The 20,258-nt window shown below is 35.6% G+C and overlaps 1 protein-coding gene across 7 annotated transcripts in view; it reads left to right on the top strand.

Moving 5' to 3' along the window:
- RBMS3 (RNA binding motif single stranded interacting protein 3) overlaps positions 1–20,258 on the top strand; it is an 864,792-nt gene that overhangs the window by 734,307 nt on the left and 110,227 nt on the right. For all 7 annotated transcript variants that reach the window (XM_030812232.1, XM_030812235.1, XM_030812230.1 and 4 more), the window contains exons 9-10: positions 11,442–11,538; positions 13,781–13,831. In XM_030812232.1, the coding sequence (XP_030668092.1) occupies positions 11,442–11,538; positions 13,781–13,831 (148 nt within the window). The remainder of the gene's footprint in view (positions 1–11,441; positions 11,539–13,780; positions 13,832–20,258) is intronic.

Below are 20,258 nucleotides of genomic sequence, written 5' to 3'. Positions count from 1 at the left end.
GTTTTTGCATTTATGAAACTTAGATTGTGAAGGATAGAAACAAAATAACAATTAACTTTTATATATAATTATGTAGTCAATTATTAAAATTGTATTAAGCATTTTTAATTAGAAATATAGATAGTTTTTGCTGGACCATATCAAAGTAAAATTTAAACATCGTAATATTTCTAACTTCTTACATCTTCAAAAATAAAGACATTAGTCACATGATAAAAATGTCGTCACAAAAAATGAAATCAGTAGTAATTTCAAAATATCATCTATTATTCAGATTATTTTTCAACTTTGTTCAGTTGCCCCAAAATGTATTTTACAGCTGGATGATTCTGAAGCAAAATCAAAAAGTCATATCAAAATATCTTATATGGATTATTTCATTTATTTATTATATTCTTTTGGGTGAGTGTTAATATCCGCTTTACAGATAAGAAAATGAGGCCATGTAGTCCGAGGTAGAGCTGGGAATCAAATGCCAGTCGGTAACACTAAATAGAGCCTGCTGTCTTTGTCCAGCTAGGACAAAGGGAAGGCTATATGGAAGCAATGAGATTTGGCATAGATTATCCAGGATGACTTAGTTTATCAAGGATAGACATAGGGAAAGATGCTTATTGAGAAAGTGAACTGGTATGAATGGAAGTGGAATTTGTAGAGATTAACAAGCCAACAAGTTTTACTGGGGTGAAAGTTTCTCGTGAAGGAGATTTATAAGTTTAAAAAGTTGTTTTGGTGTCAGATTTGGAAGTTCAAGTATTTGGTTTTTACTTCATAAGCCTGGGGAGTAATTATTTTTTTTTAGCAACAGAGTGGTGTAATATGAATAATGAAGACTATATTGGAGCAGGAAAATCCTCGTAGTAGGAAGCATCATTAAGAGGATATTAAAATAGTACAGTTATAGAAGTGTAAGAGTTTGTTCTGGAGTGACCAATGTATGAATGGAAGAAAGAAACCAGAAGGAGAAACAACCTGAAGAAACTTTTCAATCATGCATTAAGCAAGTGACCATCAAACAATCCTACATTCAGGGTTCTCCATCAAGGGCTGGGGACATACTGGTGAATCAGACACACCCAGTCTTTACTCATCTACATTGTAGCAAAGGAAATCAACATTAAAAGTATTTTATTACTTATATACCATAAGCACCCAATGGTGAATTGCAGGGTGTTATGAATGGTCTAGTCTTGCTTGAGTGGTTAAAACTTCTCTAAACAAGCGATTCCTTGAGCTGAGCTCTGACAACATGTAATGACCAGCTGAAACTGGGTGTTATATTTGATGGCAAAAGAGAAACAAAAGTGACCCTGTACCATCAGCAGAAAGACAAGGAAATAAAGTGAAGAAAGATGATGATATGGTTAGGCTTTGTGTCCCCACCCAAATCTCATCTTGAATTGTCATCCTCATAATCCCCATGTGTCAAGAGAGAAACCAGGTGGAGGTAATTGAATCATGAAGGTGGTTTCCCCCATGCTATTCTCATGATAGTGAGTTCTCACAAGATCTGATGGTTTTATAAGAGGCTCATCCCCCTTTGCTTGGCACTGATTCCTTCCTGCTGCCTTGTGGAGAAGGTATCTTTCTTCCCCTTCACCTTCTGCCATGATTGTCCATTTCCTGTGGCCTCCCCAGCCATGCTGAGCTGTGAGTCAATTAATCCTCTATTCCTTTATAAATTACCCAGTTTCAGGCAGTTCTTTATAGTGGTATGAAAACAGACTAATGTAGATGATATGCTCAATTTCAAACGTGCCTGATTAATGTCTCACTAAGACTCACTAAGTCTCACTAGTACTCATTAAGACAAAAAAAGATCAAGAGTCAGTGGTAAATGTAGAACTGAAGTTAGGGAATAATAACTCGTTATGCATGACTTTAATCAGTCATTCTCTAATACACAATTTAAAATTCTACAAAGCATAATTTCCCAAATACTCACCCTTAATTATTACAGATCGATATAGAAAATAAATCGAGGTTTCAACTCCTAATCTGAGAAATCAAACGTGCACTTTGGGCAGTGCAATTTTCAAGGCAGCGAGGACAGCCTAGAACACAGTGAACATTTCTCTTTTTTCCTCAAAGCCTCCACCTCACATTTCAGGTTACCACTCCTGGACCATATTGGAGTTGCTGCAGGTACATCTGTCAACCTTAAATCACCTGAAATATGAAATGTCTTTATCTATACCTTATATTAACAATATAACATTGTATCCTTTAAACTATTTGAACAGTTGCAAAAATGGTTCACCCTCTGCCACTACCCAGTTAGATATTTACAACAATGAATATTTTCCTCAAGAAACAAACTTTAGTTAAGATGCTAAAGATGTCCAAATCAAGGGAGTTTATATACTATTATATTATCTCATATTATATTATCTAATCCCGTATCTCTAATATCATATAATAAATAATTTTAGTCCATTGCAATTGGGCATATTATCTTTCCTCACTTTATTTTCTTGTTTTGCTGCTAATGGTAGCACCAGTCCCTCTCTTCAATACTTCCTGCGCACCAAATATTCCTACCCACTTTTACTTATCTTACTCAGGGTTTGGTCTTTTCCCACTTGCTTTCTTCTCTCCAGTTGCTCTCATCTACCTCTCTTGCTTTCAGGAAAGTAAGACTCCCAAGTCTATACTTCAAGTGTGTAACTAGCTTCAGAGATCAATGACCTGTGGTTTAGCTTACTAGGTATTGCTACTGTGTCATTGTCCCAAACTGAGGTCATTATCCTTATCAATATTTTGTAATACAAACGATACAAATTCAAACAAAACACACATATCAAATTTTGTTTTCCTTTGTTTTAAATTCCCTAAAGCCATTTAGGTTATGATCTCCACTCCTTTGGACTCTTTCTTATCCTACATTCTTCACAATAAAACTGGTCATTAAGATTTTTGCAATCTATATCTGATGTATATCTTCAACCCAGCACTTCCTCCCTGCCACTGGTTGAATTTATTCAATTACCATTTCCTACCTATACTAAGCTTTTTACTCCCTTTAATATACCTCCCCCCACAAACAATTTTCACGTTAATTTTTGAATAATTTTTAAGCAAATGTAACTACAGAAATCACCAACCTACCTGGTTTAAAGTATTATGTGGCCTTTACTAACTACAGAACAACACTCAAACTTCCCCAGATAGTACGAACAGAACTTCATAATTTGGTAACTGCAACTGAACTGGACCGTCTGTGATTCTTGGAGCATCCCATGCTATTTTTTACCTCTGTGTCTTGTTGAACGTGGAATTGTCTCTGCCTGAGTTCCCATATGGTAAAATTCACTCCCCATGACCCTACCACCACACACATACACATGCACACACACCATATAGATATGGGTATCAGTAGCTGTATAATAATATACTTTTTTAAAATATTGTTTTCGTTTCAAGAACATCATTAAATCATACCAGGCAGAGCTAGTTATGCTATTAGTCATAAGAAAAACAGTTTAAGCAATGGTTAAGAGTGAAAACTTCAGAATCATCCTGCCCAGGGATGCATCCAAACTCTGTCATTTGCCAGATGTGTGATTATGGACCCATTGTCCATACTTTAGTTTCTTCCTCTGTGAAATAAAGATAATAATATCAGTACTTTCCATAAGACTTTGTAAAGATTAAAGGAACCTGGTGTGGTACAAGATAATCATCAATGTAAATGTTGACATTATTGTTGCCCTATGTTTGGCCTTTCCATGATAGGTTTGACATTTAGTCCTTTTTATTAGGTACCTCTTGATACCCATATGTATAATAGTTCCCTGCTAGAATATAACTCAATGAAGATAGGCACCATATCTTATTCATTTTCATAGACTGTTTAACCCAGTATTGTGAATGCTAAATCAGGATTAGGAAATGTAACAGATGACATCTGCTTGGCTCCAGCAAGTTGACATCAAGGAAACCATCCTCCTCCCCAGCCATCAAGTCAGTCTGTCCCCATGTAACATCTTAACCTAATTCTCCTAAAATATTACCTCTAGTTTCACCCAAAGCAGCCAAACTACCCATGAGTTTCTCTGTCTTGAGTGAAAGATGGAATTTTGGAAGGCTTGAACTATCCATTGTGTTGTTGGCAACAAGGCGATAGAAATTTTACATACAGAAATTAAAGAAATAGGAGGATTGTAGTTAATTAATCTTATTTATTTGATACTTCTTTATGGAAATTATTTTTAAACTGTTTTGCTTATCTTTGGTTTCACTACCTTTATATGATAACATTCCCAGTAGTAGGACATCAGTAGAACAACCATTTCTATGCACGTGAGATGTCACACAAATATATACTGTTTCTTGAGTTAACATTGGGACATGTCGCTTAGAGGTGTGGAAGCTGATTTAAACAACTTACTCAACATACCAAGGAGCCTAACATAAGTGTCAAGTGTCCATAATAAAGTATATTATTCCTCATTCACATTGCTGTATTCAATTTAGCCATCAAATATAACTTACAGATAAGTAACCTAACAGGAAGATAAATATTACTGTAGAGAAGGGCCTGGTCCCATTTTACATAGAACACAGGGTATCCAAAGATGTAATTGCAACTTACTCCAATCCAGTTATTACTGTTCAACATTGCTTAATGCTGATTCACTTGAGGTCAATAAGCTTAACAATTTTTTTCAACTTTCTATCTATAGTACAGTTTAAAATTAGAAAAAAGAAAATGCTCACATCATATTAGGAACAATGGACATATATACAATTCTAATAGGAGATAGAATGCAAAACTATTGCGATTAAACCACAAAGTACTAAAAGATATATGTATATATTAACTTTTATATGTATAAAATGTTTCTGAAGGAGTACACAAGAAAGCACGATGGTGAATCTCTGGGAAGGGCCAACAGAGTAGTGGGAAATAGGGTGAGAGGGAAACTTATCTTTCACCATGTACCTTTTTATTTATTTATTTTTTTCAAAAAGAAAAATAAAGCAAACTATTTCCATAGGACCGTGGAGGAGAGGCAGTTGTGTTCTGATAAGGAATTGGGAAGGCTTCTTGATAGTGCAGTGACATGAGCTTTTCCTCTTAGAGAGGTGTCATATCCTAGCTAAATGACATGTTTTGTGATCCTATGGAATCCTGTAACTGTAAACTAAGCCATAGGGCTTTTTTAGTATCTTAAGCAAGTATGTGTCTGAGTTGTAGCTAGTAGGTTAAATTGTGTAAAGAGTTAAATGGTCTGTATCTCCTAACCTTCACATTAATACAGAAACATGAAACTAAAAGACTCCCAAAGTTAGCTTGATTGTTAGCTAAGGAAGAACAAATAGTTCATAACTACACCATGGTGAATCTGTGCTGTTTGCATTTAGGCAGTAGAAAATGTCAGTTCTGTCATCTGCCTGAATCTATGCAAGTTATCACCTAAAAATTAGATCAATATCACTTTTATCAAGGACTCTGAAGGGTAGAGTGAAGAAGTGTCTGTGTCAAAATAGAAAAGTAAAAATCTTAGTACTTTTTACTGCAGGCTAACTTACAAGAATAAAAATGTCCATTCTCTTAGAGCTATCTGGTAAAACTCTAATTTGTTTTTACTATTGCCCTATTGCTCTTTTAGCAATCCAATATGAAATTCCATCCCTTTCAAAGATGAGCAGGGGAGGTGGGAAATATTCCCTCCCATATTCAAAATCTCATCTTGCCTGTGCCCTTTTCATTGAGAGCTGCTGTATAAAAGCCTCTTGGATTGTTTTATTTGAATAAAATATATTCTTGGGGGAGATGTGAAAAAGAATGTTTTCTATAGCATTGGTTTGCTGGCTGCTTTATGTGGGCATTTGGTATTAAGCAATATGGAAACCTTATCTTATTACACTAGGAAAGGAATCTAATGTGAAGGATACGTTGGTATTACAATAAAAATGAGCAATAACTTATTAATCTTGTACTATTGTGTTACCCTGAGGATAGTATTCATGGTTCCAGCCCTAACAATATTGCCTGTGGACATGAAACATAAGTCAGTGCTGTTTATTTCAATATGTAAATAGGATTTGTTTTTTGTACAGTAAAAAAATTATACCCTGGGGTTATTGATATATTCATGTTATTTTTATTGTCAGTGAAATAAGAGTTTACCATATTACTACTGACTGCCAAATCCCCTGAAGACGACTTTTCTGCAGGCAAAATAATGTCGTATTAGTGACCTAGATTTGCATTTTCTGGATTTCTGGAGGACAGTTGCCTTTAATGCCAAAGAACCAAGTGATTCTTTGCATTCCTTGAAAATATTAAGTTTTTCAAAGGCTAGCTTAGACTTCCGTGGATCATACTTAGTTAATGTCTCTTATCCACTTTGGCATTTAATATTTTGTTCATGTGAAAGAAACCCCAGAAGTAACTAGCTCATGTGCTTAAGCAAGGTTTCTCAATCTTCATGCTACTAACATTCAGGACTAGATAATATTTGTCGTAGGAGCTGTTGTATGCATTGTAGCATGTTTAGCAGCATCCCAGGCCTTTACCCACTAGATGCCACTAGCTCCCCCATCTCCTCCAGGTGTGATAACAAAAAATGTCTCCAGACATTGCCAAATGTCTGCTGGAGAGCAAAATCACCTGTGGCTTAGAACCACTGGGTTCAGTGTAAAAGAGGCACTTAGTATATACATAATGCTGTGAATCTTGGTGAAGAAGTAAACTTTTACCAGAAAAATAACTGGTTAAACAACTCATTCCCATTTTCTGTAACAACATTTGCAAGGCATAATGCATAATGCATATATTACCAAATACAAAGACATAAATTCACATGTTTAGAATTACCTTATTTTGTTATTCTGCCTAGAAAGTTCCCCAATAGCATGACATCTCTGCTTGAAGTATGTATGCATGTATGTATGTATGTATGTATGTATCTATGTATGTATGTATTTATTTTTAATGTGATGCCTGTGTGAGAATGTTTTCAAACCCTGACCATGTCAGGGACTGAGAAAAAGCTAAGAGATTTGGAAACACATTCTGCAGTTCTCTCCTTGGAGTCTGGCCTTGAGTATTTTCTTTAGATATGGTACTCTAAGCCTCAGATGCAATAGTAGCCTCTCCTGCCATAGTTTAAGCAGGGGTTTCCTGTAAATTCATCTGGTGTATATTTGGACTTGAGAAGAGCTTATTTCAGAATACCAGAATTAGGAGATCAAGACGGTATGCCGATTCCGTTCTTCCCAGAACATTTGCAGTTTAAAAGACTCTCTGACTTGAGTGGCAGTATTGGAATTTGCTGGGAAGTATGAAATGTAATTCTTGTTTGATGGATAGGATTAGAGCAGATAGGACAAAAATGCATTAAATTTTCCCCCAGGGGTTCCTTTTGCTAGTATCCATTTACTTGGCTGCTTTCTTTATGTTTCTGTTCTCTGTTTTCCCCATAGAATTTCCTGTAAACTTTGCCTGTCAATCCAATCTTTATTGCTTTCATTTTTAATACTCCAATTGGCGCATTTTACAAAGTCGACCAGCCACACTAAAATGTAATGTGTGGTTTGCTTTGTCTGTGTAAGAGGCTGAACCTGGATTTCTACCAGAAGTTAAACCACTGCACGGCGTATGAGGAGGACTGTTTATTGAGTGGCCTTGGGTGCCTCATGTGTCATTATGAGCCCCAAATACTGTTCACTGCCTCACAAATAAGATCTGTCAAAGATAAGACGTAGAAGGAATTTTCAAATGCAAACCTTGATTTTCATAGAAAAGGACTGTCTTTTTTCTAGTTTCTAATGCCCCTGCACGCTTAGAAAGTTGGTATATTATTTAAGCTTCCACTTAGCATTTAATACGTGATATTGGACCATCTTCTCTGGGCTCTCATTCCTCAGCTTCCTACCTCTTTCAGGGACCCTTCTCCTATGGTCCTGCCACCCTGGTATTGATCTTCCTGTATGGTAATCACTACTGAATTCCATAAGCTGCTCTGCGTTTATTCATTCATTCATTCAACATAGAGTTATCAAGTATCTACTATCTCCCAGGCTCTGTTCTAGACAACAATACTGATATACACCCAACCCTCTTGGAGCTGACATTCTAGAATGAGAAATAGTCAATAAATACATTGTATTCGTCAGTTCAGGCTGCCATAACAAAGTGGCTTGATTGAGTTGGTGGCTGAAACACTCAGTTCTGAATGGTAGAAATTCAAGATCAATGTAGCCGATTCTGTTAAAGGCTCTCTTTCCCTGATTGTAGATGGCTGCCATCTTTTTCGTTTGTTTGTTTGTTTGTTTGTTTGTTTTTTGAGAAAAGGTCTCACTCTTGCCCAGGCTGGAGTGCAATAGCACATTCATGGCTCACTGCAGCCTCTATCTCCTGGATTTAAATGATCTTCCCACTTCATCTCCCAAGTAGAAGGGAATACAGACATGCACAACCATGCCCAGCTAATTTTTGTGTTTTTATAGAGATGGGGTCTCACCATGTTGTTCAGACTGGTCTCAAACTCCTGGAGCTATCATCTTGTTATGTCCTTACACGGCCTTTCCTCAGTGTGTGCGTGTGAGAGAGCCTGAGTGAGCTGTCTTATGTATCTTCTTAAAAGAACACTAATCCTATTTCATTAAGGCCCCACCCTTATGTCCTCATTTAACCCCAGTTACTTCCTTAGGCACCCCATCTCCAAATACAACCACAGTAGGGGTTAGAGCTTCAGCACGTAAATTTAGGGGGTCACAAACATTCAGTCCATAACATATAAAAATAATTTTTTAAATTACCATTTCAGATAGTGATAAGAGAACTACACAAATAAATCAAGAGAAAGGGATAGAAAACAACTGGGGCAGACATGGCAGTTGCTAATGTAGCTACAATGCTCTCTGAAAAAGGGACAGTTGAGTGAGACCAGAAATGAAGAAGAGGCAGCCTTATAAAACTTTGGAGAAGCAAGCATTTTAGGTAGAGAGAATTTCAAGTTCAGTGTAGAGATGAGAGTGAGAATGATGAAATCACAGGACAGAAGAAAGTCAGTTTGGTTGAATCCTAGTCAGCTATGGAGAAAGGGTTAAGAAAACAATATCAGAGAAGTAGGCAATAGCCTGATGGTGCTAGCTGGTGCAAGGAGTGAACATTTGTTCACATTGCAATGGAAAGCCTATGGAGAGCTTTAGGCTGATTAATACACAAATACAGTACAATTTAAGTGACTAAATAGAGAAACTCAAAGGGGTATTTTAGAGTCTTACTCGTCTGTGTTAGACATAGTAAATGTTCAATATTTTTTTCAAATGGAAAGATGAATGTTTTCTTATATAGTAATTATCTTTTTTAAAAAAATCAGGTTTAGTAGATGTAATTTACATACAGTATATTCACTCTCTTTAGTGTACAGTTCTATGATTCTGACAAACACATACAATCATGTAAACACCACCACGATCAAGATGTAGAACAGATATCTCCCCTCCTCAAATTCCCTTGTGCTCATTTGGAATCAACCTCTTCCTCCACCCCTCTATAGTTTTGCCTTTTCCCTAGTGTGATATACATGAAATTATATAGTACATACCCTTTTGAGTCTGACTTCTTCCATTTAGCAAAATTTACTTGAGATTCATCATGTTGAATATTTCAGTAGTTATTTTCTTTTATTGCTAAGTTGTGTTCCATTGTATGGATGTGCCACAGTTTGTTAATTCAGAGGAAGCACACTTGGGTTATTTCCAGTTTGGGGCAAGCATGAATAAAGTCTGTATAAACATTTGGATTAAAGTTTTTCCATAAACAAAAGTTTTTATTTAATTTTGGTTAGTATGGAGAAGTAGGATTGCTGGGCCATAGGGAAAGTGTATGTTTAACTTTAAAAGAAACTGCAAAGCTGTTTTCCAAAATGGGCGTAAGGTTTTCTTTCCCACTAACATTGAATAAGAATTCCACTTTCTCTGCCTCCTTGTCAGCTGTTAGATTTGTCTTTAAAAAAAAAAAACAACTTTGTATTATCCCTTTTTGTCATTATATCAGGTATATAGTCAGTGGCTTCTTTTAAACATCACAACTATAAATTTAAGGGTCTGGTGAGTATGGATAGTAATAGTGTAATGTATGATGGGATAATTTTTTTCATCTACACTATTTTTTTTTACCCAAAAGAGTATGATCTTATCAAATCATTGTTAAGAGTTAAAGTATATTTAAGACTATAATTTAAGTACATTTAAGACTATATTTTTGCTTGAAGACTTTTATAGAAAGTAAGCTTAAAGAATTTATTCCTTGAATCCTGACAACCTTGAATTCTAGTCCTCCCATATTTAATGAGAGTCTCATGGGATGCTTTCTTAGAAAGGCAACTCATGAAAATCTCTATTTGAAATATCAGTGACCCTGAGGTTGGATGAAGTCTTTGTCCCGTAAATTCCAAGCTCAGTCATACTATTAAAAAAAAAACCATAGTAATTGAGTTTCACTTAAAGTACAATAAAGCAAAATAATTATACCATTATTTCTCACATGCATTTTTCCAACCTATCCTCACATCGCTGACATACTCCATCTCAGGCAACCTGGTTTTGTCTGTTCTGTGGCTGGCCACTCTAACCTTTCACTTACAAGTAAGACATGGGGGAAACACAATTTAAATTCTGCTGAAGGATTTGAGCGTTCGATAACTCATGGACTCTACAGTATAGTCTGAGCAGAAATGGACATTGCACTGATTTTCATATCCAGAAGCTACCCTTTAATAGATCTCAAGAAGAATCATCCCTCCCCTGATTTGTGAATTCCTGATCTTGTAGCATTCTACAATTGTTCAATGAGGGGCTCTGGAGGACTAGAAAATTCAGTGCTTTTTACAGAGTCTATAGGAGCATATCATATAGGTTCAGTGTCTCTGCCAGTGCCTTGACTTAATCCAGAAAACATTCCTATTCCAACCTCGATACAAATTGTCCTGTTGCTTCTCTTTTCATGGAGAAAGTATTTTCTGCATGAGGGCATGGACCTATGCCTAACACAAAATATCCTTAACTTTCTAGGAACTGGTCTTTGTTTCCTGACTGAAGACATCGATGCAGTTCCTGTATTTGTAACATCAGTCACTTTTGTAAAGCTTGGTGCTTTCATTTTGTCTTCCTTTCAAAGCCTTTTAAACAACACTCATGGCTTTTCTCCTCCTGCTGGTGGGAGGCAGTATTAAACTTATCTGGCATAAGAAAGATTTTGTGCAGCTAATTTTATAAGATGACTCAAAGTCATTTCATTCAGAGCTACTTATTTCTCCTAGTGGAATCAAATAATGCAGATCTCCTGGACGTTCCTGTTAATGGTTGATGGAAAAACGTGCGGGTGGAAATATGTCTTTCCCATAGGTACTTGATAGCATTTGATTAGAGGCCAGGCATGTAGCAGCTTCGTGAATCTTCTTTTTTTTGTTTTCTGTTTGCAGATTTTATTCTTCACCGTACAGTATTGCAACCAACCGCATGATTCCACAGACATCTATCACGCCATTCATTGCTGCTTCCCCTGTCTCCACATACCAGGTATGTCCGATTTACCTGCACCTTAGGAGATATCTTTCTTGCAGTAATACACTATTTAGAGGCAAAAAGGACACAGTAGAATGAAAAGAAAAAAAATTCTCATACACCTTAATCACATCTTAATGTAATAATACTCAAGTTATGAGTTAGCCTATACTTTCAAGAGCCTGTTTGCATCAATTCACTGGATAATAAAATCCACTATGCTTTTCATTCTTCCTGCTGAGTTTTCATGATTATGCTACTTTCCAACTAACCTTAATACAGCTCTCTCACCACTGGGAAATTATTTTGTTTGTTGTCTGTTATTTTGTTTGTTCATGTTCCCTATCGTGTCTTTTCTAAAAGCATATTTCTAGCAATTCCTTCACTCACTCCAGGATATTTTATCACTGTCATCTCATTTTGTCATGGTTGTCCTGGTAAAGCTACACAGATAGATGTTAAATCATACTTCCCAAGAAACAGAAGAAATTATCAAAGTGGTAAAAAGTTGTTCCTATTCCCTGCTCTTATTTCATTCTCAGTTCCAGCGAGACCAAAAGAGACCTCAGGGGTTCCGCAGGTTGAAATGCTGGAAAGTCTGAGACTCAATGTGTGTCCTCAGCTAGATATTATAGCCAGTTAATTCCAAGTGCATAGGTGAATTAAAATAGTCACACTTCTCCCTCAAACAATACTCCTTATTTTATTCCTCTGAGTTATTACGTATGTGATATTAATCTCCTCTCTACCTAATACTGTTCTTCAAACAGTTCTTCCAATTCTAATTAGAAAATGCCTATATATATATGCTGCATGTAGAAAGTGTCTAGTGTCATTTCTTAAAAGTTTGGAGGGAGAAAGAGAAAGAGAGAATGCAAGCGTGTGTATGCATGTGCTTCTTGAATTTTGCAGCTGGTGGGGGTGGACGTTATATAATGAGTAAAACTGTAATGATGCTGATGCTATTAATTCAGTGAAGTTTTGCCTTGTTCAGTCACTATATACTTCATTTCAGGATATCCCAGCTGTCAGAGAATCAAACTTAGGACTATGTGCACTTTTCCTTAACTGATTCCCCCCGAAGCAAATCATTTTCTTTCTTTTTCTGCACTCAGATTCTTGAAACATATCCATGGGCAAATGGAATAGATTTTCATTTGAATTACATTTAGATGGTCTCTGAATGGCTGATTTCTTAATTGCCTTTCCTTGGGACCCATGAGGCTATGTGCAGGTTCTGTTCAGTTTTTGTTCTTCCTGCAGGCCTGCCTGGTTGTAATATGCGTGTGTGTGTGTGTGTGTGTGTGTTTCCTTTTTTTTTTTTTTTTTTCTATTCTTGGCCTCTGTTCCAGCCAAGACCACCCATTAAGCCACAGTGTAGAGCACTTCAGTGACATGAATAAAATATTCACTGAAGAGTGATTTTACTTGGGAGGGCTCGTAAGTGTAATTTAACTCTAGCTCCCTTTTCTCAAAAGAAGAGATTACAGTAATGATCTATGTTGTTGATTCTCACCTTTCACCAGGTTTTTTTCAATCCAAAGTGTTTTGGCAATTCTGTGTGTGTGAGTATATAAAAAAAATCTTCTGAGTTCTCCACGTTACATTCAGCTTATTATGCGGGCTGACTTTTTCATTTGGCTGACACGTGGTGCATTTAAGAACAGTTAGCTGGCTGACATACTCACTTTTATTTGTTGTACCAATTACCATGAGAGAAAATAATTACAAACTCGCTTAACTTGGGTTAAACCTAAATAACCGCCCCAAATTTTTGGTTTATCTCTTTAGCTCTTACCACAACTTTTACCACTTGGACATATTTCTAAAATGGGATCACTTGAGCATTTGAAGTTATAACTGATGACAGAAAAAGAGAAAGCCTTAGCAGTCAACTCTTGCTTCCTTCATTACTTGCCAGGACATCCCTGAGAGCTGATCTTCGTATGGTCTCTGAGGCCTCCTAAAACTTTAGCCTTCAACATCAACCTCAAAATATGCTCCAAGACCCAGCCTGGGCCATGTGGGCACTGAAGTCAGCTCCATTGATATGGGAAGTTGCTTTACGTTTTACCTTGTTTCAGGGACCAATTTAATCAAGTCCAAGAATTCCCTTTTTACCCTTGGTTTTGAGCACGAATTAACCGTAAAGTCAGGTGGACTCCACTTTCCTATGACCTAGTGTGACTCCACTGAACACAAGAACCAAGTTCTCTCTATGATTGCTTTGTGCTAATAAATGCTGTTTGATGCATAGGTCCAGAGTACTTCATGGATGCCTCATCCGCCATACGTTATGCAACCAACAGTAAGTGTTCTCAGTCACCTGAGGCTAATATTTCTATTATCCAAGTACAAGCTTTTGGAATGCATAGAAGCTTTGGGGTAAAGCTTTTGTTATATTATGTAACTCGTTCAGGCAGCCATATTCTCCAGATAAAAAGCTGTTCCTGAAATTCTACAAAAGCGTGTACAATAGATAGCTAGAGATCGACATAGACATAGAATCAAATAAAGAGAGAGGGTGAAAAAGCAAGAGAGTGAGAGAGAGAGAGAGAGAGAGAATGTGTGGAAACTTTATTAGAGGAAATAGCAATCAACCATTCAAGCTGAGTCTACCATTTCTTATGCATAAGGAATTTCTGCTTTATGCAGGAACTCAGAACTCCAGACAATTAAATTTATTCTACAAGGAAACTCTTTGTTTCCCTTATCTTTCTGATATGCTTTTTTCTCTTTGGCCACAGTATGATATGCTTTAGGGACAATTTGGAGTATCATAGACAAGTTTTGACTTGAAGCAATATATTTCAAATATGAAGGTAGTTGTCTGCTAATAGATGAATTTATATAGATAGATGGCAAGGTGTGTAAATATTTTCATGTTAATTAACTATAGCAGTTTTCTTTTTCTTTAGTGGAAATTTTCTCTCTGCAAAATATTCAAACTCTATTTTCTACTTGCTAGATTTCCCATTTTATGGCACAATATTACATCAATTCCAAGTGAAAAGTATGACGTATTGCATTAGAATCTAGACTGAAGGCTAATGATTGCATTTATCTTTGCCTAGGTCTTCCAGGGTTTCTAGCTCTATAGAAGTACGAGATAGAGATTTCAATAGCAACACACTCATGAGAGTGTGAGGCAGGGGAAACAGCCCTAGACTGGAAGTTGTGTGACAAGGTCTCTGGTGACTCTTCTGGGTATGCTGTCTGTGCATTTGTTTCCTTTTCTGACACTATATACTTAATAGTGCTTTTGTGAGGCTCAAATGAGAGATCATATGTAAAAGACAATGTAAAAGAGTATACATGCTATGCATTATTATTACCATTGTCCTCATTATTATTGAATGTGTTCATTATACAAGGAAGAAGCAGTGCTAAATTTTAACCCCTTTAGAAGATAAATGTAAGTAAGTTAGTATAAAGACCAGGGAGCTAAATACACAGACATCCATTTCCTGGACTCAAAAAATTAGAGAATCTGGCTTTCATATTTGAGCTGTGTCCATTTTATTTTTTTAAATAAGGAACTTTTCATGTTGCTCCAAACATTTCGATAGTTTTTTATTTAAAGAATAAAATATATGTAGTTTACTGCAGCAGAACTTTATACCATATTTTGCAAATCCCCTTATTTACTATTATTTACACAACTTGAGGGCTTTCTGAGTTCATCTAGTCTGTGTTCTATGAATCATACCACTATGCAACAAATCCAGGCTACACTTTTCTGTCCAAGTCATAAGGTAAAATTCAGTATGTGCTGCCAAAGCAATACATAGCATAGCAGAGACAGAGCCAACGGAAGAAAAGGAAAGAAGTCCTGCCAAGTTCTCAAAAGGAGCCTTTCTGGAAGGAAACAACCACCTTCTAAAAAATGTGTTCATCCGTAAAGCACTGATACTAACTTAGTCCTCATACTGAGTTTTAACATCATCTCTTTGTGGCCAAAAGGAGCGCACATCTGGCAAATCTGAATATTTTACCAGATGTCAAACTATGTAAGATTCTTCAGTACTTCTAGATCTATTAGGGGGCAGGGAAGATGGTTGTATGGGACTTTATTTCAGCTGTCACTCAGGACTTTTACAAAGTTTTTCACACACCTCCTTTTCCACGCCAGTACAGCTTCAGCCTTGTGTTTGCATGTATTATTTCTCTATGTGTATTGTTAGTGTGTGCGTACGTGTGTGTGTGTACTTTAATTTGTCCTTTTAGATTTTCCTTGCTGTGGCTACTACTCAGAGCTGATATCATATCACTTCCCATGACTAGATTATGCATCATGCTTGAGCTTAGGCCACTAGGTTTAAATGTAATGTTTATGGCTGGGGTGGATTCCTGGAAAAATGTAAGTGGCTGGGCCACCCACCACTTTGCTATCTTTTAGACGGAGAAAAGGGCAAAACAGTATCATGGAAACACAGAGTTTGTACCATCAATCATTGCCCTGTAATAATCTTGTTGGCTGTCCATATTACATAAGTAACTTTACCCAACCGGCTTTAATTTTGTCATCAAAGTGAGGGTAAATCACCCTATGATACTAAAATATAAAAATATTCAAGCCATCTTAGACTGCAAATCAAAAAACCTGAATCTGAGAAGAAATGATGAGGAACTTGATGATTAACAGCATGGATTCTTGGTTGAGCTCATTAGGCTAGGAAATCCGTTTTAGCAAGGGGGTATTGAGCTATTTACGTAAACTTTCTGAGCCACAGTTTTCTCATCTGTAACATGGACATAATAATACATAAATAATTTTGTTTTGTTCATTAAATGAAATAAGGCATTAAAGCTCTTAAAATAATTTCTGGAAAAGAGCAAACACTCAATAAATTATTATTATTTAATTATATTAGTAGACTTCTCATTATGCTTTAAATTATCCCAGTTTTATCAAATGAGTGTTATAAGCAGAAAGTCGAAAATAAGCAACTTTGTTGAGAATCATCTATTTCTACCACATTCATAGTGCTAATTACCTACTTTGCTAATGAGTTTGGTGGAGAGAAACTCTGTGGCTATAAACAAGACAAATTGCTTACATTGGTACTTATTTCACTTACTTTCTAAACATTCAACACCTAAAACTTAAAAAAAATGCCCATTGAGAATCTCCTTTTTTCAGTAACTGGAGACTACTTTACAAACAAATTCAAGGTGTCAAAATCTATGTCTCAAATATATTGCCCATAATTCCAATTTGCTTGCAACTTTTCTTCTCTATCACATTTTCTCTTTCCTCACTTTATGATAATTTCATGCATGAGGTTTCATTGTACAGGAATATACCTCCCCATCACCAAGCATGTACACTGACTCCTGAGTTGGAGCTGGATGTATTGCCTAGGCTAGAAGTCCTTCGGGTTCTCCCTCAGGCTTGACCTAAAGGGCTCTAATGTCTCAATCTGGTTTGTATCTGAAAACAGTGCTTCTGTAAAGTTCTAAAGTAGAGCACAATGTCTTTGATCTCTTTGCTAGGGAGGATGAATGGGTAAACTGGAGGGGCAACAATTGGTAAGAGAGAAATGAAATGGCACAGAGAACGAAAGGGAACAGTAAAGGCATGAAAGAAGAACAGAAAACATAAGCATGTAATTTCTAAAGTTTGCCATTTAAGTTTGTTTCTTTGTACATTTAATGTTCTAAGTAATGTGCTTCTAGATTTAGAAAAAAAAGACTCTGGGAAGAAAGGATAGATGTCTCTGCATGGATTATAATTCTGGTGTTTTGGAAAGAAAAGAGATTTCTGTTACTGGACCCTGGGAACTTATTGGATCTCCTGGAAAGCTGTCAAACCCCATGTAGGGAAGCAAGAGCATTTCTGTTTGCCTTTTGTTATTGTTCACCTGAATAGACTCTGAGAAGACAGCACTGTTTGACTCAATTAGGAATTCCCTTTTTGCTGAGAAGAAGTAAAAATGCTGACTTTGTCAATGTAGTTGGTTATTTGTTTCTGCTTCTCAACACAGACGTCTGTACTGCATGCTGAAATCTCACCATTGCACTGACAGAATTTTAATAGTTGATGGATTGCACCAAATACCTACTCTACAGAGCAGTATGTTACATTGCAATGTCATATGAATACACAGTTGAAATTGCTGTGTTCCAATACATTGGATATTCTGTTACATCTGTATTACTGACAAGGAGAAAAGATGTAGTTTTCAAGAGGAAGCAGAGTTCCACTTTCTTAAACTTTATTTAAGCTCATTTGAAGCATAAATCTTCTGTTCTTGATGTGGTTAGTGTTATATCATCTCAAGGAGAAAGGTCAGCTTTCATTTTGACTTAATTACAAATTGGTTATCTAATTACAGTATTCTAAGAAATGCAAGATGCCCTTATTGAATCAATACATGACTTGTTGCCATGGCAACAAATGGCAAAAAAGTTGCAAGCAAATAAAAAATTATAATTGTTATAATTAATAAACCCTGAGTTTTCAGCTAAAGAGCAAATATAAACTGCTTCTCTACAACCAGGCTGTTTAAGAAGCCCCAGAATACTTAATTTGGTCATTCTTTGCCCTTAAACATGTAAGGCCTAAGGCCTAGTTTTAGAGTTGTGTCCTTCAAATTTGTAGGTGTGTGTTTTGAGAGGGCATTATCACCAAATTTGCCCTAATCACTGTAGAAAATAGTCCTGGCTTTCCTATTGTTAAGTATAACTTCAAAATTTTACGGTAATTTTTCAAATATAATCTCAGCAACTTTAGCAAAATAACTTTACACAATGAAATGCAATGCTTATAATTCAAAAGAAGTAAATAGAGTATAAAAGATTTTCCACCTAGGATCCCTTCATTCATCATTTCCATTCTCCAGAAATAAACATTGTAAACAAAATCAGATATTTCTATCCAGTCAATTTTATTGCATATGAAAGTATATATTTGCATGTGTATAAATGTGTATTTTTAATATAGAAACAATATTACTCTACAAATATTGTATTACAATTTGCTTTATTTTTCCTCAATAATAAAATGTTCTGGATGTCAATAAATATGAGTCACATATAGATCTATATCAATTTTGATAACAGCTCCATTATCACTATTGTATAAATGCACCAAAAGGTGTACTTTCTTGAAAACTCAAGACAATAATATTACGCCCTAGTGAGAAAACATCTGTCAGATAAGTCGCTGACACAAAAGATATTGACATTTTAAAATTTGATATACATTATTGCCAAATTGCCTTTTAGATAGCAGTTTTTCTTTCTCCATAACCTCAATTAAAAGCAGGTAATCTCAAGTTTTAAATATTTTGTTAACGTGGTAAATATCTCACTCATATTTTATTTTCATTTCTGAATCCTATGAGTTGAGTTGATTTTCACATGTTTATTGACTGATTTTGTTTTCTTTATCTCTGAACTTCAAGTTGGTTTGCTTTGCTTAGTTTTCTTTTGAGGTATTGATCTTTTCTTATTTATGAGAGATCCTATTACAGTTAGTAAGTTTATTGTGTCATAGATAATTTAAATATTATCTCAGTTTACTTTAAATTTTAATTATATATTTGTCATGCAGATTTTTGGTATTTATGTATTCAAATGTATCAGTCTTTTTTTTAGAACAAGGGTCAGCAAACTTTTTCTGTAAAAAGCCAAACAGTAAATATTTTCTGTTTTGTGAGCTATATGGTCTGTGTCACACCTACTCAATTCTAAGGTTTATTGTGAAAGCATCCATAGACAATACATAATGAATGGGTGTGCCTTGAGTTCCAATAAAACTTTATTTACAGAAGTAGGTATGGCCACATTTGACTCACAGGCCATATTTTGACAACCCCAGCTTTAGAGCATCTGTATTCCATGCAAAATACCTTAATCACTATAGATTTAAAATGCCATATGTTTTCTTACTGTGCTTATAGTAAATTTTGTTTAAAAATGTTGTTACCTTTGAAGTTTATTTTATAGCATGAGATGAGATTAAGATTCAAAGTTTCGTTTGTTTGATTTTTTTTTTCCCCAAAAGTGGAACCAATTGCCATAACAAATTTTACCAAAGAAGCCCTCTATATTTCCTCCTCTGGCATTAATTTTATGCCAATATTTATCACATAATAAAATCTTTTTATCTTCGTGTCTGTTTTCCAAATGCTCTTCTGTCGTGCTTCTCTATTTCTTCTGAGCATTGCTCTATTTTGACTACTATAACTTACAGTACCTTAATCAGGAGTGTCCAATATTTTGGCTTCCCTGGGCCACATTGTAAGAAAAATTGTCTTAGGCCACATATAAAATACACTAAAACTAATGATAGCTGATGAGCTAAAATAAATAAATAAATCTTATAATATTTTAAGAAAGATCGTGAATTTGTGTGGGGTCACATTCAAAGCCATTGTGGGCTGCAGGCAGCCAGTGGGCCGCATGTTGGGGAAACTTGCCTTATAAACTGATAGGAAATGTCCACAATTAGGAAATGTCCACAATATTTTTTTTATTGTTTCTCAAAAATTTTTCTAGCTATTTTACATTTTCAGATGAACTTTAATGCATTGTATGAAGTTAAAAATGTACTAAAATTTCAAATTATATATTGACTTATGGGAAATTTAAGAATATGACATATTTACAACATTGAATTTTTCTATACAAGAAAAAGAACTTTTCGTCTACCCAGGAATTCTTTTATGTATTTTGGATCACTTAATAGAGTATCAGGTTTCCTCCATGTATGTTCTATATATTGCTTA

The sequence above is a fragment of the Nomascus leucogenys genome, chromosome 4 (assembly GCF_006542625.1).
Source record: "Nomascus leucogenys isolate Asia chromosome 4, Asia_NLE_v1, whole genome shotgun sequence".
Taxonomy (NCBI): Eukaryota; Metazoa; Chordata; class Mammalia; order Primates; family Hylobatidae; genus Nomascus; species Nomascus leucogenys.
This window is presented reverse-complemented; position numbering and strand designations above follow the sequence as displayed.